At 37.3% G+C, this 26,768-nt stretch overlaps 1 protein-coding gene across 3 annotated transcripts in view; it reads left to right on the top strand.

The window, feature by feature from the left end:
- Positions 1–26,768, top strand: part of GPSM2 (G protein signaling modulator 2) — a 31,589-nt gene that overhangs the window by 1,533 nt on the left and 3,288 nt on the right. Inside the window, exons 2-12 of one of the 3 annotated variants that reach the window (XM_050901356.1) lie at positions 11,049–11,360; positions 17,736–17,957; positions 19,067–19,202; positions 19,690–19,832; positions 20,375–20,498; positions 20,782–20,897; positions 21,944–22,099; positions 22,906–23,014; positions 23,440–23,569; positions 24,164–24,234; positions 26,332–26,508. In XM_050901356.1, coding sequence (XP_050757313.1) covers positions 11,299–11,360; positions 17,736–17,957; positions 19,067–19,202; positions 19,690–19,832; positions 20,375–20,498; positions 20,782–20,897; positions 21,944–22,099; positions 22,906–23,014; positions 23,440–23,569; positions 24,164–24,234; positions 26,332–26,508 — 1,446 coding nt within the window. In that variant the 5' untranslated portion in view covers positions 11,049–11,298. The remainder of the gene's footprint in view (positions 1–11,048; positions 11,361–17,735; positions 17,958–19,066; positions 19,203–19,689; positions 19,833–20,374; positions 20,499–20,781; positions 20,898–21,943; positions 22,100–22,905; positions 23,015–23,439; positions 23,570–24,163; positions 24,235–26,331; positions 26,509–26,768) is intronic. The other 2 variants (XM_050901358.1, XM_050901357.1) reach the window with 2 other exon arrangements.

Genomic DNA, 26,768 nt, shown 5'->3' with positions numbered 1-26,768 from the left:
AGGCAGCTTAAAACTACTTAGGATTGTACATTCCTGCTACTCTTGCTGAAGAATTACTTCAGAACTGGATCATTAGGTTAAAGTAATTTTTGAAAAAGTATTGATAGGCATTTTACCGTTTTGTTCTTGTGCTCTCGTTGTCACTTGGCTTAAATTGTTTAATTTTTTTTCTTTTCTTTTCTCCTGAGGTATTTAGAGACAACAGTTTTTTCTCCTCTTAGACTTTGTTTTGGTAGTCAGCAAGCCGTCTCTTCTAGTATTAATGTTGAGTAAAAGCATTGCAAAAAAGATAGAAAACCTGTTTCTTTTGGCATGTTGCAGAGGAGAACAACACAATTTTGAAAATGAGTCTTACCTCTTACACCTTGTTAGGGTGGGAATTTATTCTTATTTTGCTAGAACTGTTTCTAATGTCAGTTCTCAACCTTTTCTTGTCAACAAATGACAGCAGACCAATTTTCTAAACCAGTGTTCTTCAGGTCTCCATGTGCAATATGATTTGGAGAGCAGCTTGGTTCCCCATCAGGAAGGACAAGTTTTATTAAGAAATGGGTGTTTTTTCTAAAAATAGATGCTATCTGTCCGTAGTTTTAACTACTGAATGTCGGGGGAGTTTTTCTTGTTTTACACGGTTTATCTGGATTCTTCTGTTTTGCTTAAAACAGGATCATTTTTAGTTTCTCCTAGTTTTCCACTTTTTACAATTTAATAGCAAAGATATTTGTACTTTTCTCTTTTTGTCATTCAGGTTTTTTGTAGCAATTGTGTGGTCAGTTTCACCTTCCACAACTTAGTCATTCCTACCCAGATCTGGTCTTGGTTTTAGTAGTCTTTAAGGTTAACATTTAATGAAATTGTTTATATTTAGGAAGTAACTATTGATCTTACGACTTTCTGAAAGATTAACCTCTTATTGCTGTAACTGTTCCTGTGAATGAAAGAATAGAGGGATACCAGGTGAAGAAAAAAAACCTCTTAACTTTTATTTAGGCATTTAATAGCAAGTCAGCTATACCAATGATCGTATCAAAAAAATAAAGTACTATTTTGTGGAAAACCACGGTATTAGGAATGTAAAATACTGGGAAAATAGAAGTGGAAAAACTGGTAAGAGAGGGTCTGAAACTTATGTAGTATTGAACAGATGATTAATGTCAAGCTGCCTCTTGAGACTCAAATTTGGCAGTGTTTGAAGAATATGGTTCTTGTTCATATAATAAAACTTTTGTGTATTATAAATCTTTTGCTAATATGAAGGAAAAACTTCCATGCAGCTGAGTTACAGGGAAAATAAGCCATACATAATCTACCGAGAAGCTTCTCTGAATCTTTTCTGTTTCTTCACTATTTCTGTTTACTGCAGTTTTTTCTGCCATCATCATGCTGGTATACTGTTAGGAATTTTGTTCCTTGCATGCAACACTTTGGAGCCTGTACGTTACCTAGCTATCATTGGTTTGTTAGAGGACAGGATATGCTATTGTGACCGATCGTATTTGTGTGATAATGTGTATATATAGTGGATAAATCTGTGGGCAATAGGGGCAAAATGGAGCCCAGTTCAGTATTTATCACACAGACTAAAAAAAAAAAAAAGCATTAACTAGCTTCTGAATAGATTTGCACCTGCATCCCAAATGTTAGAATAAATATGCAAAGCAGTTTATGACTTGGCACCTCAACAAATTTTTTTTTTTCCTTAAATCTATGTAAGTGATGTGCCATAAATAAACTGTACCTGTGCCTATAGGAAGCAAACAATAAGAAAAAACAACACGTGTTCTTCTCACTATAGTATGTATTCATTCTGCACTTTCACAGTTTTTACAGGTTATAGCCATATGTTGTTCAGCTGTAGACTCAAAATAGAGAAGACAGTTAATACTTGGGAACTGAGGCACAGGTGATGCACCAATGCTGCTGGCATTAAACTATCGTGGATCATTTCAGTTGTGTAATACAGGTTCTGTGCCACCTACATCTGCTCCTTGCAGGATAAAAACTTGCTGGAGTGGTAATGACTTCTTTATGCTAAATGCCTGCTTAATCTCTGAATGAGCATTACAGTGTGAAATAGGAAATTTGAAATAGCAGCTATATTGCTTTACTTACCATTGCTATTGTGTTTTACTGCCAGTGATTCTAAGGATTTTTTAAAAATGTTTTTAATTTATGGAATCTTAAGATTAATTTTTCCCTTTCTCTGCAAGATGCTTGTGCAATCTCTGTCTTCTGTCTTTTACTTACCAGGATCCCTTTTTAAGAGATGTTATAGGCCAAGAAGGAGCTGAGCTAAGTGGAACATTTTATTGGAGAGATTTGCGATCAACTTGCTCTATCAGCTTCAGTGCAAATAGTCAACATTTTGTGCTGAACTTTTCCCATCTGGTGTTCTTTCACATCGTGTAACATGCTCCATTTCCCAAACTGAAGGTACTTGAGTAAATGTCTTGTTGGCTGGGAGAGGCCTGAGATCTACTATGTGTTAATTTGCATGATGAGATTGTCCCTAATAAGCAGAAGGAGCAATGTTTAAATTTATGTTCAGAACTTGGTAACAAAACTCTTACTGATTTTGTGGTAATATGATTTCAACTTCTGCTAAGGATAAAAGGATCACAAGTTATTACTTTGTTATAAACTGTTATTGAAGTCTGTTGCGGCATTTAGGTGCTTTAAAATTGCAAATCTCATCTCCAGTTGTGGGATGCTTGAAAAGAAGGCAGCACAATATTTGTTTTCAATCTATGAATGACAATATGTAAAAACTTGGAACTCATTCTGATTAAAAAAAAAAAAAGGAATCCTAATACCTTGATGTATTGAATATGTGAAAGATTACGAGCTATTCTGACTTTGCTCTTTTTTTAAGGCAAAGAGAGCATGTTATTCTACTATCTTGTTGTATCTGAAATCTTAATCTTGCTGCATTTAGAATTAGTTTTCAGTTGCCGGATTAGTTTTATTATGGGGATATTAGTTATATTCTATATTCTGCTGGCACTTAGTGTTCTCTTCCTTTCTTATTTTGTCATAGTGTGGGATTACCTTACTTCAGGATTTAAATAGATGGCTTACATAGACTATCTGCAGGAATATCATTATAATAAAAATGCTTGTGGTTACTTGTGTTAGGTACACCCAGTTCTTTAACTTGCACACTAGACAGTAATTACGTACATTAAGTAGCAAGCTGATTTCCAGCTGAATACTGATTCTCTTAGAAAAAGGATGTTCTATTCTGCAAAGATACTGTGTGATAGAGGCAGTGAGAGGTCCACCTTTGCATCATGGAACACTGATATCGGTCTAATATGTGCATTTGTTGCTTCTTTGTGTTAGTGGAATTATGTGTGCTAGCTGTTTGTTTTTGTCTACAATACGTTCTAACACTGTAAGTCACTATATGGCCTGTATTATTGCCAGATGCCTTAAATATTTCTGTTTACAAACCTACACTATACCTTTACTATGCCTAATAGGGCATCTTTGCATTTACTAAAGTTAATAGAGTTGGCCTGGAACTATGACAGTACTCTTGAATATACTAGCAATGAGGATATATGGGTTTTGTCACTTACGTATTGCATCATTCTCCTAAGTTTCTGGCATCTCTTTCTGCTCTTAATTATTCCATTTTAAGGAATGTATTTACATTTCAATCTGATTGCTGGGTGAAAATAGGGTGTTTAGTGTGAGTAGAGACCCCAGATTCTGGCCAGAAATCTGAATGTTCCTCAACTGAAAGTTTTAAATTTTTCTTTAGTTTTTGGTATAAGTTTCTCTTGTTGCATAGTGTATATGCAGTTTTTATCTGCTGCTTGGGTGTTTTGTATACAAGGAGAAGAAAATAACCCGTAAGAATGCAGGCAAGCTTCTTTCTGACTCAGAAGGAAGATGCTTCTGGATTCAGTTATCACGGTTGTTTGGAATAGTTTTTTTATGATCTGGCAGAAATAACTTGTGTCATTAAGACTGCTTGTGTTTTAAGGTTGATAATTGTGGGTAATATTGAAAATAATGCTAGGCAATGCTTACTTGTTAAAGGAGGCGTTTGCATAACCCTTTAGCAACAGAAGGGAAAAATGAACAAAAAGGATATACAGAGTTTAAAAGGCTTGCCATGTTGCAGGCCTTTAGCATTACTTGAAGCCCCAAACACTCTGTTAAACTAGGTACTCCACAAACAGAAAGTAAAAAACCTCCTCCTAATCTGCAGAATAAGTGGAAAGTATATACAGGTAATGCTGGAGGGCACGTAGAAATGCTCCTAGACTTTTGTTTGCCTTTAACAGAATGTTGTATAAGCTAGGGCATCTAGTCTGCTGTGCAAAAAAGAGATGTGAGCAAAGGGAGAATCAAGAGGAATTAGCCTACGTGAAAGGGCACAGAGGAAATGAACCTTCTCTTACCTGTATTTAGAACCCACCATGCAGCAGGGTCTGTTGGGTTTAGGTAACCAAAGAAATAAAGGAAACCACAAACAAACAATGTTTTTAGAAATAGGGTGATAAATTAAATATCTCTACTGTTACAATGTCTGTCATAATGCAGGACCATATTAGCAATTAGATAATAAATGTTGGACTCTGCTCTGGAGATGTGTTCCTCCAGTGTTGAATTCAAGTCCATGCTTTCATTTTCAGCTGTGGATGAGTGAGATCCTCACTTCATTGTGAGCAAAATTTGTCTCGGAAACGCTCGCCACCTATTAGTGTTGGTTTTGTTTTTTTTTTAATCATCTCAAGATTTAGAAGGATCTCATTGCTAGGACCTTTTTAAAGCTTATTTAAAAATATAAATAGAATGTCATAAACTAGTATGACATAATTATGTATTTAATCTTGTCAAGTAGTGGGGTTTTATGCAGTATTTTCATTACTTTGTTTCATAGTTACTAATATTTTCAATAAAACTCTTTCACGGTCCTACTTTGGACTACTTTGAGCTGTTCTGGGCATACTTGTGCTCCTTTGTCACTAGGGGGCTTCTCCTCCTGCAGTCATAATGATGACTAAATTAAATTGATGAGCAAATTAAAATACTTGGACAAAAAGCCTTTTCTTCCATTTGGGTAAATACAGTGCTAGAAACAAATTGGGGAGAGAAGTGAAGAATGGAATCAGTTGGATCGCTCAGGAGTTCGTGACAGATAATGATAGTATTTGTGTAATTTTTCATTTAGCAATTATTTTAATTCGGTGTGGGGGGGGTGTCCTGAGTGTCGTAGCTCCTATTATTAGTATTTTTCTACTCTTTTATAACCTCTGTGCTTCTGTTGACTGTCTAGAAAGACTGCTGGTTATACTGAAGTAATTAAATCTTGGGCATTAACTGGCTAAGAAGGGAGATGAAATAATTTCGTAGATAATGGAGTCAAGTTTCCATAGCTCACTATAGTAATTCTGTTCTTTTGATTCATAAAAGGTAGTTAGCTATGCATTGATGAGTTCTGGAATAAAATGCCTGTCTAGCCTTATGCTGTCCATTAAAATTTTTTGATTCTCTTTCCAGCAAGGAGCTGATGGTTTCATATATAAAAGATGGCTTTGTCCACATGGTTTGGAGAAAGGAGAGGAAACTTCATATTCCTTCTTCTATTAGGCTTGTGGAGCAGTGGGTTGGCAGGATTCCTATTTTGTTGAAAGAATATCCCATGCGGCCCAAAGCCGGTACAATACCCACCCCTTCCACCCATCTTAGGATTGTCTGCAATATTCAGTAATGTGTCTTAGTTTCATATGGGCTCATATGTATAAGTCAGCATGGTAAGTATAATTGGGGTGGAAGAGGAAGCATCTGAATCAAGAACATTAGATAGTGGCATTAATTTGCAGCTTGTCTGATGAGTCTGATAGCATAGGATGTGTTAGGCTGGGTCTTTCCCATGCTCCATAGTGATTACAAGCTCTGCAGAATCTGCTTTATCAGACTCATGCCTATGAGGAATGTCTGAGGTAGTTGTTTACGAGCATCAGCTTTCCTGTTCTGTCCTTTAGATGCAACCCATTAATGTTTGATGTGAGCTGCACTTGGATTGTATGCTGGAAAGTATGCTTGTATGCTGCTTGTATTGTGTGCTACTAAGCCAGTCCTTTAAAAGAAGCCCTGTGGTTTATTCTGGGAGTATCTGCTCCATATATAAATCCATGAGGAGAAAAAGGCAGTATTTCAGAGCAGGTATTGCTCCACATCATCATTGAGCCTGAATAAAACCTCAAATTGACTTCATCAGTGAAGATGGTTTCTATGTGCTGTCAGCTAATCAGCTGTTGAACTTCTGTCAAAAGTGGTGCAGAGAGGAGTTTAAAATTAAGCTTCCAAGAGTAACCACACTGGTCTTAGCACAGTGTTTCTTGTATCTGCATAATCCACTCTCATGACTAGTCACTTATATTGTACTGTGCTCAAGGTTTGGAAAAAATAGCTTTTTCCCAACATGGCACACAGTTATGTTAAGGTTGGTTCACAGGTACTACAGAAATGCTAATGATGATGCTGTTTACTATGTAAATACAACATTAAACTTGATATAGAGTTTTAAGGGGGTTTTGGCTTATTTTAGGCTATTTGTTAATTCAGGTGAATTTTAAAAATATCCTTGGACAGCAATGAAGACTAAAATTATGGTTTGTCTAGTTCTGAGTGTTCCTTGTTGTACTATTTGTGTTTATATGCTGTTTTATATTTTGAAGGTCTGGAGCCAAGCTAATCTCTGTACTTCAGTAATAGAATTGTCAGTATATTTTTGTTGTTGTTTAGTCTGTCTCTTTCTCCACAGGGCATGCAAAGCTCTGTTTTGTTTTTAGATAATCCAGTTCAAGCTGCTTTTCCTTTTTTTTTCACCCATGCTATAGCCTCTTCCTGAAAGGAAATTCAACCTTAGTTCACCATTGGGAAATCTGCCTTAATCTTGAGACAACAAATCTCTGTAGCTAGTTTTTCTAAGGAAATACAATTTGTGCAATTGGTCTACCTCTATCTGTACTTTCCTCTAGTAGCTTTTGAATCTCTCAGTCAGTGATGACTTCATTCGGCAGATGCTCCTTTCCTATAGCTTTGTGAAAAATAGCAGATGGGTAGAGAAGGCATTACTTGATTGTCTCCTTTAGGGAAAGGCAGCAAGAATTGAACTGTTAGGTATTCTGTTTGTCAGCCCCCAAGTGACCAGTCAGCATATGTCAGCCAGTCAGCCACGTAACTCTAGATAAGCAAAGCAGTACCTTTGATCATCTGACAAACTCCAAAAAAAACGGTATGGGTTGAGGGAAGAAGCCAATGAAGCTGCAGAAATGTACTGCTTTAAGGAGATGCAGGGGAAAAAACCATCTCCCTTTCTAACTACATTGTGATTATTGGTTCTATATACTGCTAATAAATAGCAGTATTGGCTTTCTGTTGCTTGCCGATTCATTTTCACTTGTGTGGAAATATGTTATTCTATCAAAAGGTAAAATGAAGGGATCTATCGTAGACATTCAGTGTGACTAAGAACTGCAAACTGATTAAAGTGGTTGTCTACCATTGTGATAAAATTCATGGTACGTAATCAAATCTTTTCTGAAATGGAAAATGGCTTAAAACATGAAACGCTTGTCTGGAAGTTGTAATAACTAGGACAATTAGCTTGCATAACAGGCTTTTGAGAAAGAAATTACAGCTATTGTTTTATTGCTGTCAGGGACTTGAAATATACTGCTCAGAATTGAAGATGGGGAAGTCTTGGTTTCTTCGTAATTTTTCTTGAGAGAGAGTGAGTCTCATTCAAGTCTTAGCATATATATCACTGATTCAGTTCAGTGATGTTAATGGAAGGTTGAGATGCACTTTCTTTGAATATCAGCCATTAGGCCTTGGTTCCCTTTCTGAGAACACTGATGATAGTTTTATGAAAAATACTGAATAAGTGCAAGCGTGATGGGGTTTCACTTCTTAAAGCATTGTGGTGTGTGATTCCTTTCAGTATGTAACATTAGTATTTTACCATGATTTTTTTTTTATTTCATTGTAAAATTTGTAGAAATTAACTTAACAGATTTTATGTACTTTCAGAGAATCAAGTTCAAAATAGTTTCACAGAATTTAGTAAGGAATTCAGTCTTAAAACCTCATGCCATGCAAACCCCAAGCTTCTATATCTATATAGCTTCTATATAAATCTGGGATTTAGTAGAAAAGAATGAAAAGTGACTTTTTGACAGTGATAAGTACGTTTTTTAGATAAAGCATTGAGCTGAGGCAAAGTTAGCTTTTTACTGATGGTTTAATTGAAGATCCTTTAGCTGTTTATAGACAGGGTGGATAAGCCCTAACTATGGCTCACCATTTTCTTCTAATATAGAGTTGATAAAGTGCATGTTTTGTCTGTTGTGGGTTATAAAGGGGCTGCCACATGTGATTGCCTAACCTCTGCCTTGCTTTATTTGATTTTGGGAGGTGGTGGTGGTGTTGGTTTTGGTATCATATTGCTGTGTAATTAGTAACACCGGTTTAATTTTCCTCTTCTGAAGGAGGCCCAGTCTTTTTTCTGTGTGCTTTTTTCCACTACTTTGAAATTACAAAAAAGTTAGGACTTCCTGCATTTGATAGCTGGAATAGTAAAATTGTGCATTTTAAAGTTGTGCATGCAACTTCAATTTTCTATTTATGCTTTCCTGAAAGGCAGCTCTTTAACATGGATACGGATTTTGCATTGTTTAGAGGTGTGGAGAGAATAAATTTAAAGCAGCTGCTTTGCATTAATACAGATTTTTTCCCTAGTAAGCACCAAGTGCTTTTTTCATGCTGCATGAAGTTTTAATTAAAAATGCAAGTTTAGGAGAAAGCCCGTTTCACCGTTAGATATGCTGATAGAGTAGAACTCCTGATTTCTGTTAATTCAGTAGGCTTTCCTGCTGAAGTATTGTGTCCTCTGAGTCCATTTCATGTTGATCACCACCTCAGGAAAGGCTTGGTTACCCAGAGGTATTCTGAATAGTTAAGGTGCATCAATTGAAAGAGCAAGGCTTAGTGTGCTGTAGCGTAATCCTCCCAAGGCCAGTTTACGCCTGAGAGATACTGTCTGTGGAATTGTTCATCGATTTCCACCTCCTAAATTTTGAATTCACCACTCTAATTAATATGCTTTAAGTTTGCTTACTGATTACCTGTTGGCGTGGCTGAAGGCATAACTTGACATCCTAATGAGTTACGGGTGAAGGAAGTGAGGTATGAAGACCAGACCCAGTAATTTTTGTTGGATGTGTGATCATCATGTGTTGGCCAACTCGGGTGTGTCTGTATCACCCTCCCAAGACCAGGAATGTGCCGTATGGCCAGTAGGGAGGGAGGAAAGCAGGAGTAGTGGTTCCAGCTGGTGGGAGATGGTGGCATCGGTCAGCGGATGAGGTTAAGTATGAGGACAGAAGCGTAGCTTAGGTAAAATGAAGTTATAAACAGCTGATGTGAAATGTACTGCTAAAAATAACTGATATTTAAATAAATGCATTCATTCGGATGTACTTTTCAATATAACTCTATTTTTTTATTAAATATGCCTTTTTATTTTTAAAAAAGCTTCTTAAAACAAATTACTCAATTACAATTACAGTATAAAGACACAAACAAATTAGCACAGTCATTATTTCATGATCCATGGCAGTTGCCAAAGTACACACTTTATAGTTAGTGGCATGTAGTAATTTGCATGAGTGTATCCATCTGTGGAAGAGAACTTTAAATTCCCTTGCATTTGCTGAGCAGCAGGAATGCTCATGGATGATTGCCGTAGACTGGGTGGCTTACAACTATCCACTTGTATGAGTTATCTGATTTGAGTTTGGACAAACTTCTGGAGAGTAAATACCTGTAACACAGTCTTCCCAGTATGTGGGTTGCAATGGTATTGTAAACTGTATGTGTCACACTTGGTAATTGCAAAAACATACCCACACCCACTTGTTGATGCCAAATAATTCTAATGATGAGCATGGAAGGGCAAAATAGTTGTTTAACTGGGAGAATGTGGATGGTCTGTTTGAGGGGTGCTGTCAAGGTAGAGTATGATGGGAAGCATGAATCTTCACAGCTGGTACTTGATAAAACTAATGAGAGGAAAAGGCATGGCCTACATCAACAACTAAAAATAGAGGGTTGCATTTTCTTCTGGTGACAGCTTTAAATCTGAGCTCTGTTCTTGTCTTTTGACATCTCTGCAGTCTCTTGATGAAATATGCATTTGTGAATTACACAACTATATGTTTACTTGCAAAGGAAGGTAATACTAGCACTGAGCAATAAATATGTCAACTCCTCTACTAAAAATATGCTTAAAAGTGGGTAAACTTTTGAATACAGAGTTTCTTTTCTGTTATTCTTTTCCCTGCCAGCCTAAACATGTCTGATGTCCAAGTGCTGGCTGCTGCAATCCCTTTGAAGCAGAGTTTGGAGCTCATATGCCAATGCTGCAGCATTTTGGAATGTGAAGCCAGTGTTAAAAAAAAAAAGAAACAAACCTAAACCCCCATACCTCCCCCCTTTTCTTTTGGGAGCGGGGAGGGGAAAGAGGAATAGAGCTTAAACCTCTGCTGGCTTCTGTGCTTATAATGTTGCAGGTGGGATGATCTCCAGAATGGGTGATCTCCAGATGGGATTGTGCCAGCCAGTTCTGACTGCTGTGGGACTTCAGTAACTATCAGGGTTTCAGCAGTACTGTTTACATGTGAAGCAGTTTGTGATCTGTTTTATATTATGCCTTTCATTCTGTAGCTTTCATCCTTTAAGCTTTTTGCTTGGAACTTCATGAGGCCAAAGAATACTAACAAGGGTAAATTACTCGAAGTTTCCAACAGAAAAGAGAGCGTGGGTTTTTGTTAAACCTTCTTTACTTTCTCGCTTGCCTACAGGAATTGCCATATGTATGTAGAAGGCTTTGGCTCTGGCTTTAAGTTCTTGATTGACGCTTCCTGCTTGGCAGGAGTAGTGTTATGCTTTTACATCAGCTGCAAATGGTTATGAGTTATTAACTGACTATGAGACTTCAAGCCAAGCATCTTGTGTTCCCTTTGCAGAGATGCAGCTGAATGGAGCTTAAAGGGCCACAGATGAAAACTTGAACACGTTTCTGAAGGTTTAAGATGTGTCTGACAGTGACCTCCTTACCTTAGTAATAAAGAAGAGTTTTTCTACAGAAGCTTAGGATATCTTTACTCCAGCTTATTAATATACTAACTGGAATGGTGTTCTGACAACAATTCTCCGTAGTAAAGTACTTACCCTACTACAGAACAGTATTATTTTCTCTACTGATAATGCAACTCAATGGAGGAAAGTAATGTTTTGATAAGCATGCGTGAAGATCGTTCCTTTCATGTGCGATACAGGTAAGACTGTATTAATTTTAGTACGGATGAATAAGTGCTCTTAATAATAGAAAACTAAACAAGTTGCAACTAATAGTTTGGTATCTCTGTTACTAGTATTATTGAAACTGAAAGCTAAAATAACTTTTTCTTTGCTTATCTCGATTTTTGAACTATGAAAATTCACTTTTGTTATATAATAGATTATATTAGTATAATTACGTGATTGTATAGTATTGGAACTGTGTGCGGTTACAGAATAGTACATGCTTGTTTATATTTCTTTGTATTTCTGATAGAATGATATGAAGTATGATCCCTGCATGGTAATACTTGCTCTCTCTTCTTTTAGCTGTTGGGCTGCATATGGAAATTGTTGAGTTTTGTCTGCTAAAGTTCTCTGTACTTGTCCCATTATTGCTTCTATGAACAATGAATTTTTAGGTGCGCTGTCACCTAGAGCAGTGTTTTCCTTGCTTAAAGAGATTTGATTGATAGATAGAAACTGCTTTGATACCTTGGAATAAAAAAGTACTGTTATTGCAAGTCAAGAGGATATGTGATTTCCCTTCTGAGAGTTTTTATCATTTTTCTTCTGGAATCTCCTTTACAGACATGGGACAACACATTAGCATTGCAGACTCGCTCTAATGAACCTGAACAACAGAAGCATTGTGTAGTGTGTGGTATTTGGATGGCTGGTGTTCGGAAGGGTAAATTTTGCAGCTCATTCAGTAGGAAGGGACACTGGAACACTGGAACGATTGGGTTTTTTTAAAACAAATAAAAAGCATGATTCTTATTGTGTGCTCCCCTCGCACTCTCCCCTGGTCATCCTTGCTTTGGAGGCCTTTTCCTTGCTAGCTAACAGGAACAAAGCACTGCCCTTATTTGTAAGACAGCACATGCCACGGCTTAAAATTAATTCTGAAAAGGTTCTGATGGTGTTAGATTGCTGTTAGATTGGTCTTCTCTTCCATTTCATAGAAGTACAGTGTTAGTTCTGGTTAGCAGTGCAGTCAGCAGGAGCAGCTTTTTCATGGACAGCAAGGAGACAATTAGCAAATAAACTGTAATTCACTCTCTGCTCTATTTTGCTAAAATCTTTATGTGGTGGCTTTGACAACAGGAATCCCTAAGTGTGTAAGCATCGTATTTCTTGTGTGCTAAGTGTTTCCTGAATGTATCTAACTCCCAGCATTCCTGTAACATGCTTACCCATGCTGTTGCTGATGCTTTTGGTCCTCTGCAGACAACTATAGAAGATCCTTGCTCACTCTTTAATAAAAGCAGGAGCTGTTCAGGGTACTGTTATAGTAAATGGATGAAGAAAGCGGCACGGCCAATTGTCTGGTTTAAACTGACAAGCCAAAAATAACTTCAAAAAAATTGGCAAGTACAGTCAGGGCAAAACGTCTTACTACTTTATGCTGTATTTCAGTACAGGCTTGAATGATACTGATTAACAATAAAAATATTAATGGCCTTATTAAACCTTTCTGTAAGAACTCTAATGTGATGAACATTTAAAAAACATCAAGGCATACTCCTTTTAATTTTTTAAGAATATTAAACTTTTCTAAAACTTAGAGAAACTGCAAATTAACTCAGTGTATTGAACTGGAATTTTATGATGATTTAATTTAATAGCTATAATTTGGAAAGATTTTATTTGAGTGTAGTTTAAAATTTAATTCAGGAAAGAATAGGCCATAAATTACTGGGAGTGGTGGTTTTATTTATCAGTTTAAAAAATTGTTTTACCTACAGGTATTGTCCCAGGCTCGTTTGGCTCTGGCTGCTTTTTGCTTCCTTCTGGTATTCCAATAGAACTGACTGTAAAAAGAAGCTGGTGGCCCACTCCTATGGAAAGGCTTTACTACGGGTCTGTTTCTTACTGTGCAAGCCGTTTCTTTCTCCCCACTGTGGCTGACCAGTATCACTTCAGCAGCTATAAAAATGCTTATGCTGGTGGAAGGAAACTATTTTTTATTCTCATGTGGTTTAGTGACTGAAAATAAAATGCTGATGTTAATAAATGGGACTAATAAGTGATCTATAGAGTAAATATTTGTAGAACTTGTTTGTCTTGGCCTGCTAAATTCATACACCAAAAACTTGTAACTGCTTTTATCTTGACTGGAGCAAAGGAACCTAAAATTCAGGTGTGGGGTTTCTCTGTGTGTGTGTTGTTTTGTTTCTAAGTTTGCCATCAAACTTCGTTTGACTAAACACAGTGTTGCAGTGGAGGTGTAGTTAAGTTGTTTGGTGTGGTCAATGTGGTATGCTTCTGCATTATGTATAGAAATCAAGTATAAAGGCAGGAGTCAGGAATAGTATGTGATCTTTATTATAAGATGCTGTGGCATTAGTAATTTTATGCATCTGAATTAAAGAGATATAATAGTTGGTTTTTTTTTGTTTTGCGTCTAGCTATGTTATGTGTATCGACATGTTTCATGGCAAATTGCATGGCAGCCCCATTCCCCCTCAATAGCAAAAAATCCTCTTAGTGGGAATTGAATGGAGTAAAACTACATTAATTGTGTTTAGCGATTGTAGTAATCGACGAGTATTCTTGCCGCCTTCTATTGCCTTATTTCTTACCAGTTTTCTGTTCTTTATTGTAAGATGAGAACAGCTGAAGGAAGGGAGACTCCAAAATGGGAGAAAAAACCAGGGAGGCTAGGGTGGAAGCAATATGCTTAGAGTTTATATTCTTATAAGTATAAACGTTCACAAGAGAATGTGAAGAAGGTCAGAGAAGAACAAGGGGGGGTGGGGAAGAAAAGAGAGCCAGGCAAGATGAAAAGCTTAGAGGGACAGATAAGGATGAGGTGGTTTTACAAATGAGAAATTATTCAGGAGATGCCAACCTTTCAGAGAACAGGTCCAGGCAACTATAAACAGAATAACAAAACGAAGCCCTGTATGAGTATTTCCACAGTAATATCTGGAAGAACATTATCCTGTTTAGCAGGAACAGAATTTCATTAGAAGTACACAGATGAATGGGCCTTGTGTTCTCTTCTCGTCTCTGCGGATTCAATGTGTCTTTTGTTTAGCCATTGGGTGTTGAATAAATAAGTAATTCAGTTCAGCCCTGGGAACAGAGAAGGTAGTTTCATATTCTCCTTGTAACTATTTAATGACTTCCTAAAACATTGATAACCTAGCCCTGTCTAGTCTGCCAACGTGCTATTTAACCATTGGTAGTGACAGTTAAAACATTCCTAAGAGGTGATGGTTTTTTGACTGGAGAACACCTATGTAAATCTTTAAAAAAAAAAAACAATCAAACAAACCCAAACAAAAACAAACACCCCCCCCCCCCCAGTCCTTTAAGTAATGGAGGAAAAAAACCCCAAACCAAACCCAAACCTCTTCTGAGTCCAGTTTTGGTACTTGATGGATAAGCCTAGCATACTTTTAAAATAACTGAATGATTTCATAGCTCTTATGTAACGTGAATATAATATTAATATTAGATACAGGCCACTGTGGAAATAGATATTTATTTTTCTCTGTTCTTTTTTTAATAGTGTATTTAGACTTTGAAATTGTAGGTCAGTAAGAATGGATCCAAATGGAATTATAGCTTTAATTTGCTGTACAGATTCTAGCAACATGTTAACACAACCTTTCTAGAGTTGCACTCAAGAGTAGTGTTAAATTTTGGTTTCTTTTTTACTCAAACAATTACTAATTCCCATTCTCATTTACTTCCTGTAATTCTGGATGAATTGAAACACTGTAATAACGGCTGATTTTCATCAGGCTGGGTATAAGCCTTAGCTTCATAGTTGTTTATGTTCTTTTGGGTATAAAACCCCCAAATCTTTCATTTTTGTAAGTTATGTTAAGTCTGGGGTTGCAAAGTCAAAAGATTATGTTTCAGGTTCCTTGATGAAATGGTAATGCTGCCTTGGCATTTGGCAGTCTTTGGCCTAGCGTGAAATTAATTGAATGCAGTATATCAGGCAAGTTACCGATCCGTAGCGTTCTCTGATATTGTCTTTGTACCTTTGTAAACTGTGCCTTTTCTTCATTGATTAGGTGGCTGATGCATCACAGTTGCAAATCAAAACTTTTTTTTTAATGGGATAAATTCACTTCTAGAACTGGAGTCCAGTATAGCATTTTGACTATTATGTCACATACACATTTTGCTGAAAGCTCTACTCTTTTTAGCTGTTCAAGCTAAAAATCTAAAGAAACGCATGTGATTGTGTAATGGTCTAAATCTTCGCACTAAGGAGCACCATATTTTCTAGCCGTCACTTTAATTGGACATGTCAGTTAACATGAGGTGCCCAGAGAGAACCTCTTTGGATAGGATTAAGCTTACCCAATGAAGTGTTTTAAGTCTTAAACCTTCAGTTGCTGATGGTGTAATCATTCCTGCCTTGTACTTAACTGTGCTTAATCATTTCTGCCTTTTTCTGTCTTACATTCAACACATGCACAATGTTATAAAAAACAGGTTGCGTGTTCTAGCAAATAGGAATGCTTTAACTTCCCTGAGAAGAGGTTCCAAACCTAAAAATACTGCATGTGTTATGGATATCCAACCTGAGAAGTTGGGCCTGGGAAGAACTTCACGCCTGAGTTATCATTTGCCGTCTGCATCTGTACCAACTACCAAGCACACGGTATTTTTAATTGCAAAAGTTAAATATGTCTGTCATCTCGTTGTGCTTAAGTTGTGGAATGTCGAAGACCAGCAGGTATGGTACTATTTTGTGTTGGTAGCTTATTTTACTTATGATCTCAATTCTTCTAGTTCTCTTGAAAGTCCGTGGATTTTTCAAAACTATTTCCTTCTTGCTCAGATTTGAGTAGGACATTGTATAACCTATTTTCCGATTTAGAAAAATTAAGAAATGTCAACATTGCAGGTATGTTAAATACTTCACTATGTCTTGTCAAAAGAGCTGTCTTCTGGTGTTGCCATTAAAATAACTTTTGGAACAGCAAACACTTGATTGTTGCTATTACTGATCTGTGAATACGAAGGGGAACAGTTTTAGGACTAGAATTCTAAATGGTTTATTCTTACAACCAGGTAAATATCAACTGATGACGTAACGAGGATATCTTTAATTACATAAAATGTTCTGTTTTGGAGTGCAAGCCCTTAGACTTGCTGTGTAATCCATCTTGAAGAAAAATTCAAAACAATATACAAATTTATGAAGTTGATGTCCACTTCTTGGCAATATTAACACACATGTTTTAAACACTTACAGGATGTCTCTTACCTAGTTTTCTTTTTGAAAAATCTTTTAAAAGTAGAACGATGGTGTTTTTGCGAGCTTTTTAAAATGCATGTATCTTGAAAAAGCTAGAGAACCATATTGTTTCAAGATCAAGACCCTGAAGTCTTCTTTCTTCTCATCCTCCTCTCCCCTACCTCCCTCGCATCTCGGAACTGGAAAGTAGGAAATGTTTGTATATAATCGTTAACACTTACTGTAAATGTTACTTTTTGTACACCTGAATTCACAGTAGCAAAAATACATATGAATGGTTTTTTGGCAGCTGCAGTCTCTGACATCTTCTTTGCTCATTGTTCAAAGTGTAATCTTCTGCAAATTCTGCTATAAATTCATTCATGAGTATCTTCTTTACTGCTTGTAGTATTTTGTACCTGTATAATTACACAATTATTTGCTCATAATAATAAAAAATATTCCAGTGGCTTCTGGAATGATGGCATCTCAGTTAAGTAACTTGAATTGACATAGATTTTGTCGTTAATTCAATCTAGATCTTTTTTCTTCACTCTCTTGAGAATTTTCATAGCAGTGCCACTATAGGAAATGATGAAGTGCCGAGGAGTATTGAATTACGTAAGAAACAACTTTGGGAAAAATAGTCATGGTCTTTGATCCACAGGAATATTTGAATTTTAATATTTTTTTTTTCCATACGACATTTTGCAGATAACTATGGCATCAACCTAGAAATAACAGTGCGTTTTTATAAAAAAAAATACATTTTTCAAAATCAGTATTTGCCAAGAATAGCTTGGTTTTTAGGTTACTTTTCTGAAATTATCTACATGGTTGACACTCTGCAATTCTGAGTCCTACAGGTGCTATATATGGACAAAGCAGCGTTTGGATTTCCTCCCTGAGACTTAAAGAGAACGGGAAAAAAAAGTTGAAGCTATTTAATGTTGTGTTTGCTCATCACTGTTGAAGTTGCAATTTCCATTTCAGCGTTAGTTTCTGTAATATTATAGCACCAAGCTCATTGCTTGTACTGTGGTGCTGACTCCCTGTCCTAAACAAATAGAGGCCCTCTGAGTAAAATAACCTCTTCAGAACTCCGGTTATTGGACAAAGTACTACATTTAGAGTGACCATTTTTCTTTTAACTTAAATTGTGCAGGATGGAGGCTTCCTGCCTAGAGCTGGCTTTGGAAGGTGAGCGCCTGTGTAAAGCAGGAGATTGCCGAGCTGGTGTATCTTTCTTTGAAGCAGCTGTTCAGGTTGGAACTGAAGATTTAAAAACACTCAGTGCTATTTACAGCCAGTTAGGCAATGCCTATTTCTACTTGCACGAATATGCAAAGGCCTTGGAATACCATCACCATGATTTAACGCTTGCAAGGTAATCTTGTGTCTTTCTTCAACTATGTTCTCCATTTCATCCCATTCTTGTAGAGATGAGCACTTGACTGTTCATTTTCCTACCAAACCCTGCTGTTAATACTGGATAATGAGTGAACGTGGTGATGGCAGAGGGCCAGGGGGTCTGGCAGGTAACTTGATTGGCCTTTAACCTGGGAGCTAATACTTGGCCTAGCACCATAATCCTAGTACTGACTGAGGCCTCGCCAGGTTTGTGGATAATTAAGTGGCTTCTTTAAATCCACTCTTTCTTTACTCTTTCCTGTTTCTAAACCTCTGTCTTTCCGGTTCTCCAGAATGTTAAGCTGGCTCTCTTGGTTACTAGACAGAACTCATTCATGTCTCTCTGTGTAAAACTCATACTATTGTGAAATCTAAAAACCCGATGCATTTCATATGCTATTTATGCATCTGACTTTTAATGATTTGGTATCGATCCAGTAACAGACACAGGCACCTAATATACTTAACCTCAATTGAGGCACAAATCTATTCTTCCCCCTGCCTTAACCTGCTCAAGTGCTGTAACCTTGTGGGAACTTGTTTTGTTGTGTTATTCCCCAGGTGTCACAGTCCGAGTGGCTCAGTGGCAGTCTTTTGCCTTAGTCTCATTTAGAATCTAGAAATGTAGTATTCCTCTGAGCTTGTTGGGAGACCAGTATGTCTTGTAAGTAACACAAGACTGTGATAGTCAAGTAAAATGCAGAAACAGTTAAACCTCTCCTTCTAACGCCGGGACTCTCTTTTTACATAATCATTAAGAATTTTCTCTTTATTCTCTTCCTAAAAGAAGTGAGGGGTTTTTGGTTGGGTGGTTTTTTTGTTGTTTTTTTTTTTTAATGTTAAGTAGATGATCAATACCATGAATACTAGCAGTTGCACAAACAGCACCAACAAAATTAAATGTAACCACAGATTGAACAATGTTTATGTGAGTGCATTTTAGATATAAAATGAACTGAATACATATGCACTTACATGGTTGTAATCTCTTTTCAAAAATTCTTCTGATTGTCTACCATACATTGATCATCTGCTTGGTTTCAAATTACACACTATTTACTGGGTACTTTATTTCTGCTATTTTAGGACAATTGGAGATCTACTGGGAGAAGCTAAAGCTAGTGGGAATCTGGGCAACACCTTAAAGGTACTTGGGAATTTTGAAGAAGCTATTGTTTGTTGTCAAAGACATCTGGATATTTCCAGAGAGCTTAATGATAAGGTAAGAATTGCTTAGGAATCTGGAAGTAAACTGCTAATACGTATTACTGAACCCTGTTGTATTGGTAATGAGTGTGCCACCTTTCAGAGGCAAGTAAGGACTGAATATTCAATTATTTCTTCTAGAGAGTAAGAATCCGTTAGTTGTAAGATAGTTGTTTGCACCTGGAAGACTATAGATCCAAATGAAGAAATATCTTGTTTTGTGGTTTGGATTTTTTTTTTTTTCCATTTTTAACAATAATTGGCCTCAAGAATTATTATGTTATCTTGCACCTCAAAAGGCAGTAGTATGCAAAACAATTTGATTGAGGGATGTGACCGGGTGGGAGTAAGGTGGGTGATAAGAACGTGTTCAGAATGGGCAGAGCATGTGTTGACAACTAGTTAACAAACTTTTTTTCCCATCTGTGGATTGTACTAATAGTTGTTGTGACACAAGACTTTGAAGCATAAAATTTTCATGCCTTATTTTACTTTTGGTTTAGGTTGGAGAAGCAAGAGCACTGTATAATCTGGGAAACGTATATCACTCTAAAGGGAAAAATGTAGCTAGTGCTGGGACTCATGATCCAGGGGAACTTCCAGATGATGTGAAAAATGCTTTACAAAAAGCTGCAAATTATTATGAGTAAGTAGTAGCTTCAAATGTTGGGGATTGAGAGGATCTGGTTATCTAGTTCATTAGAATATTGGGAGATTTGTGGTGTCAGGAACTAACCTGTGGCACTCTTCTGTTCAGAACAGTGGTACCTGTGAAGTTTTTCCCTTTTAAACTGGAGAGTGCACTATTTTTTTGTTATGCCCTCATTTTTAGTGTACCTCTTATTACCTGATAAATCCTTCCCTTATGTAGGAATCCAGAATTACTCTTCAAACCAGACTGAGACAACAATAGGACCTCGGTATACGTGTATATAATGTAGCTCTGTAACTAGAAGCAAGCACACCAGCTTGAGTAAGAATGCAGTTAAGTTCAGTATCTCACAGGAAACGTTTCCTGCTCAGTGGAAGAGTTATGGTTGCATAAAGGCCATTAAAATAGGCCCAAGTAGAATACCTCTACCTTTTCCTTTATATAAATGGAAAGATTTTAATTATTATTTAAATGGCTGTGAGGAAAAAAACTCTTAAAAGTCACTATTCTTCCCCTTCTCACTTCCCCCAAAACAGGGAAAACCTGACAATAGTAACAGAGCTGGGTGATAGAGCGGCGCAAGGACGTGCCTTTGGAAATCTGGGAAACACACACTATCTTCTGGGCAACTTCAGGAGTGCAGTTTTAGCCCACGAACAGGTACAACAGCGTGCTAGTAAGGAATTCTGTTCTAGCAAAGTATCACCGGTTGCTCCTGATCTTAAGTACATGTGTTGTGTTAGATCTTATTGCAAGCTTTTTAATGCAAGTTTTAAATCTTAATGGTAGAGCTTCAAGTTTGGCTGTTCTTTTCAAGCACTGTTGGCCTAAAGAACAGATATGGACGCACGGTGGAACAACTATGAGCATGCATTTCTGCATGTACATGTATGTTACAAAGTACAAAATTGAGTAAATAATGCAATTATTTCACATTTTTAAGCGTCTCCTAATTGCAAAGGAATTTGGTGATAGATCAGCGGAAAGAAGAGCATACAGCAATCTTGGAAACGCCTACATATTCCTGGGTGAATTTGAAACCGCTTCTGAATACTACAAGTTAGTTGACGGCTTATAAATATAATTTATATCTCTTCTTGTACAGTTTACTTCTGTTGTGCCTGGTACTTTACCTCACTGTAGAACAGCCATCTCTTCAACATATACTTAGAAAAGAGCTGCATTTGTTTAGCAAAAGTAACATTTTTCCCTAGTTGTTTAACTATTCCGGTTCTTTGAAGGGAGGGGCAGCATTAATCTTTTTCATTTTTTAAACTTGTTACTTTAAATAGATTCTTCTCAGCACTGTAGTCATCTTTCTGTTGTTAGGCATTTATTCCCCTTTATTCTAGAACCAAGCATTAGTGTCTTAGCTCTCAGCAAGTTCTGGAATGATCTGAGCAACTTCAGTACACCCGAGATGGGTAGCTGTCTCAGGTATACTCACTCGCTGAGATAGGTGGTGCACATCAACGCGATTTTACATATCTAGTCTGTATTTTCAATCAAGACTTTTTTCTTGATCTCCGCACCACTAAGCAGTTGCTGCTGTCACTTGGGAAAATACAGGCTCGGCAAAGATACAGTAGAGGTGTTACTAGCATCTTACATGGATTTTGGAGCTTACCCGTTCTCTTTGAAGAGGGGAAAAAAGCCTCAATACTGAGGAGATTCCTCTTAGCACTCAAATTCTTCTTACCCAGCAGGGGCAGGCTGGCTTGGTGGTCATAGGTCTGTCTTGCTCACATTGATGGAGAACATAGAGTATTTATTGTAATGCTGGTACTGAACCGTTTCAGGTGCATACTGTCAGGAAAACCGCTATATATTGTTGACAAAGCAGTAAATTAAAATTAGAAGATGCTGTTTGAGGGATCAGTCTGCTCTCTAATAAAGTAAATGGAAACAGGTTGCAGTGGAGGGCAGTGGAAGACAGACACTTAAAAAGTTGTCAGAGTTTACAAGATAGTAATTTCTGAACAGCTCATTTGCCAGCCCGGTGTCCTAATTTGTTTAATTTGTATAATTGATTTTTAGTTGCACAAGTATACTTTCAAAAACTTTTCCTTACAGTGATTTTTGAGGTGAGTAACCCTTTCTTTCAGGAGGACGCTACAGCTGGCTCGACAGCTTAAAGACAGAGCTGTGGAAGCACAGGCCTGCTACAGCCTTGGGAACACATACACTTTGCTGCAAGACTATGAAAAAGCAATTGATTATCATTTGAAACACCTTGTGATTGCTCAGGAATTAAATGATAAGTAAGCCGCAAGAGATTTTTTAATGTATGTATGACGCTTAAACCAAATCCTGTTACCTCGAACTCTGCTGTCATTGTTCTGTATATGACAGCTGAATTAATGTGAATTCCCTGCAATGCTGGGCTCCAGTTTTCATATGGGAAGAAAAAAATTACTCATGAAAGTATTGCAGCTAATGAGTCTGAGATGAAAGAGGAATTGATGAATGACTGTCTCTACATCTTCTGCTGTCAGCATCTTCTTTGTAAATTAAGGAAAAGAAAAGCAGATCTCTCTTTTTCATGGCTTCATTATAATTTTGCATACCTTCACAAGAATACGTCTCCTACTTTTCCACAAATTAAGATGGGAAGGGTTGGGGAAAGGAGAATAATGCAGTAGCAAGTAATGCTTATTTTATAATCACGATTTCTAAGGCCTTTTTTATAATATTGGGTACAACTAAAATTTTTTACAGCTTTTCAATGCACTTCTTCTAACTCAATAAGCAGAATATATGAAGAATAGTAAGGCATGCAACCGGAGGAAAAGCAAAAAGTAGGTTGTCAGATGTTCCATGCTTGCAAGACAGTGAATTATGTTTGCTGTGAGCTTAAAGTTTTGATTAGATTTGCTCGTATTTATGGTTATACCCAGATTACACCCCTTTAAATACAATACTTAACGCGTTGGTGTGGGAATGGTTTCTGATCACATAGCCTTCATTTTTCTTGGCACAGCAATCTTACTGTGGCAATATTATGAAACCCTGACCCCTGGTGTTCAGCGAGTAAAGGTATAATTGAAAATGTGTTTATTTTTTGCAGAATTGGTGAAGGAAGAGCATGCTGGAGTTTAGGGAACGCATATACTGCTCTGGGAAATCATGACCAAGCTATGCATTTTGCAGAAAGGCACTTGGAGATTTCAAGAGAGGTATGATTTTCACACTCTGCCTATGTTGGCTGGTTGGTTTTTGCTCTCGCTTACGCAGTGATTTTATGGATGTGTGTCCATGCATGTAATTTTGAATAATGGAATGGATTTTGAATGATTTCTGAGATAGCCGATTGCAAATTATTTCAGCTATGTCTCACTGCAACTAGCTCCTTAGTTCTTGCGCCACCTCTGATAATGTCAGCATGGAATCCAAGTTAATAGCCTAGCAGAGGTTATTTCAGGCTTTGTTATGCACCTTCTAGTTGTTACGTACTTCACTAAAAAGACGATTCTCTGTTTTCAACCAGGAAAACTTTTTCAACCTTTTTCTCCCAGAAATCTAGGGGACAAGGTCTGCTTTATATTTCCATGTGTGTATTTTTTGTTACAGTAATAGAACTGCTTATTTTATTTGGTTGCAGGTAGGAGACAGAAGTGGGGAGCTCACTGCTAGACTTAATCTCTCAGATCTTCAAATGGTTCTTGGATTAAGCTACAGCACAAACAACTCCATGATGTCAGAAAGCCATGTGGTAGATAGCAGTTTGAATGGTACGTGCCTATTTCTGCAATACTTTCTAACAGTGAACTTCAAAAAGAATCTGTTGTTTGCATTGTTTTCTGACTACAGATGGTTGAGTATGTGGGTTTATTTTCCCCCCACCAGCAAAAAAAGGTTGGAGTATTGGACCCTTCAGCTCCTTTTCTGGAGGATTTACATTGTGAATCACAGGTTACTGCTCAGCTTCTTCACATGATGTTTCTAATTGTTCCTTCCTTTTTTTTTTTTTTTTTTAATGTGGGAGATTTATCTATTTGCTGCCAAATGATGTCTTTCCTTTTTTTCTTCCTTCCATCTTAGTGACACTGGGGGTTACAGTAGAACCCAGTTCATTTGATGTTCCTCTGTTCAAAGATCCATGGTCCTTCTCTGTGTCCCATGAAAGCGACTTACATAGCTTAGATCGGTGTGGTTTTGAAGGCTGCTTTTACTAGTGGTTATTTATTCTCTGCTGATATATTTAACTGCACTGTTTTGGAACTCAAAATTGCTGTACCTTGGACCTTAGATGAGTACAGCTACAGCTTTGGAGGTGACACCATAAATCTTAACGATAAAAAGATGAACTTGATTCTTTCTTGAAGGTACCAGACCAAGAGTAGGACGCCGCCACAGTATGGAGAACATGGAACTTATGAAATTAACACCAGAAAAGGTTGGCACTTTCCTTCTTTCTCTTCTGCCGGTGAGACTGCAATGAAATGTTTCTAAGGAGACTGCAATGAAATGTTTCTAAGGGTTTAACTTCAACAGTGATTAATAGTCAGAAGTTTTATACTTAACAACTTTGAAAGAACTCAGCAGAACGTTGATGTGTCATTCACATCCCCTTTTTAATTATTTAGTCGATCTTAAGAGTTGGGTAAAAGCAGGTCTAACAATTCTAACAAATAATACTTTTGTCATGTAGGTAACAGTCAGCATCTTACATATATAATGGTTGTAACGGCTTGTGGAAAGCTTCCTTTATTCCCCTCACAAATAAGAAAGAATGGGGTCCTGCAGTGTGCGCCAAAGCAATTCCTTTCATCTCTTTAAAAGTGGTTTGAGGGTGCAGCATGAAAGTGATTCAGAGTAGAACTCCTAAGCTTTAGCTCAGCTGTTCTGAACGTTTTTTTGTTGGTTACAGTCGTTTTATAGGCACTTAAAATACATGTTGTGTTTTTCACTTTGGGATTTCAACCAACTTGCAAGCCACTAGGAGTTTCAGTATCCATCTTGAGTACGGATGCCATTTCCGAAATGCTGAAACTGAGTCCCAGATAGGTAATGTAACCTCCCCCCAAGCTCAGAGAAATCTCTTGGAGCTGGGAGTTCCTGATTCAAATCCTTGTGTCAGTCTTTGAGAGATTTCCTTCAAATTCTGCCTTTAAACGGTGGGCAGGCAGTTCTACATAAATGACTCCAGTGGCAGGCTGAAATTGCTATTTTTCCCTCCATACTAGGATATCCAATTCCCATCTCCTCAAGTGATGCAAAGCCTGCCATCATGTTTGTCAAATAGGGAATTAAATCTCAAAGCTTACATCTGGACAGTTGGTACAGCTGAAGCCAGCACTGATGCTCAAGAGCCTCTTTGTGTACTGATTTAAAAAGATCTTGGGTTTAGTCCAGGGTGACTTCTCTGCAGGGAACCTCTAAGCTTTTGCCTAGTATCAGCTGTATTTTCTTACTCTCTGAATCTATTTATCTGTGATATCTTTTAAAATACATAGTCTGTGCCCTAAATATACTAAAACGATTTGTGTGGATTTTGTAATAAAGTATTAACCCAGTATTGCAGCTTAGCTCTTATAAAGGGCTTTTTTCAAGGTGCTCATTTAGTAGATTCTGAAAATTCATTCCATTAATGTCTTTGCTATATAGAACAATGTATGACCCTAGCATTATGGTTTGATTGTACAGGATGCCATCTTCTTGGAGTTGGAATCTGTGTGCTGATCTTAAATAAGCCTTTAAAGGCAATCCATTTGGGTAGGCAGTGTTGCTGAAAGATTTGTGACTGTGTTCACAATTTCTGATGTTGAATCAAGAAAAAAATGGGGGTTTTATTCAGTTCTTCTAAGAGTTTGTCAGTTGTAGATAAAGCTGTTGATTTTGTGGATAATTCTGTTTATTTTAGAAGAGAATTTAGGGAAAATCTGTCAGGTTGATAAAGCTATCCATTCTGTTCTTCAGTGAAGTGAGCTGGTCATTCCTGTTTGCTCTTGTGCTGGCATTCTTCTCCCTCTTCCTTTTCAATCTTTACTGGGAATTTTGTGTGTATCAAGGACTTCATAGAAGACTGGCTGAGTGTCATCTGGGTTTGTATAAGGGTTTGTTTTGCTCTAACGCTTTGTAAAACTATAGATTTTTTTAAAATTTTTTTTCTGCTTTCCGACTGTCAGGTGGAAAATGCCAGCTGTGTCTACATTGTAGCATTCCCATTGACATCTCCTGCACTGCAGTCAGCAAGGAAAACTTCAGCGTGTTTGATTAAATATACTATTTGACCACATTTTAATCAATCAGGTGTCACACTACAGTTCAGTTATAAGAGTCATCAGTAACAGTACTAACCTGCTTCAGGGAACAAGAGCTCAGTAATCGTAGGTCAAGTAATAGAACCAAAACCTACGTTTTCACATCCTCATGGTTGGGTAAACTGAATAATGTAAAAGCTGCTTCAGTCTGGGGAGGAGAAGCAGCAGCAAATAAGAGGTAACAGTATAGGTAATTAGAAGGCTTAATTTCATGACTCTTGTTTTCTTAGGTTCAGAACTGGAACAGCGAGATTCTTGCTAAACAGAAACCCCTGGTTGCCAAACCTTCAGCAAAACTGCATTTTGTAAATCGACTGAAAGGCAAAAAGTACAAAAACGGCACCGCTTCCAAAGTTTTGCAGGATGCCAGTAATTCTATTGATCATCGACTTCCAAACTCTCAGAGGGTAGGTTTGGCGAGCTGTGGAGATCACAGCCTTTACTAATCTTGTCTGATCAAAATTATGGAAAACACATTCCTGCAGCTGTCGATTTCCGTTTTACTTGCTTTAAACACTGCGGCTCTGTAAAACGATGCAGAACCTGCCATTCTACAGCTGCCTCATGGGTGGTGCCAGCTTTAAGCTTTTCCTTCGATTGGAACATTTTTTTCCTGGTGGATTTTCTCAAGTTACAGCTCAGCTTACACATACATTTTATTTCTGGT

Source organism: Gymnogyps californianus, chromosome 8 (genome assembly GCF_018139145.2).
Source record: "Gymnogyps californianus isolate 813 chromosome 8, ASM1813914v2, whole genome shotgun sequence".
NCBI lineage: Eukaryota > Metazoa > Chordata > Aves > Accipitriformes > Cathartidae > Gymnogyps > Gymnogyps californianus.
The sequence above is the reverse complement of the archived record's forward strand: the minus strand, read 5'-3'. Positions and strand labels throughout refer to the sequence as shown.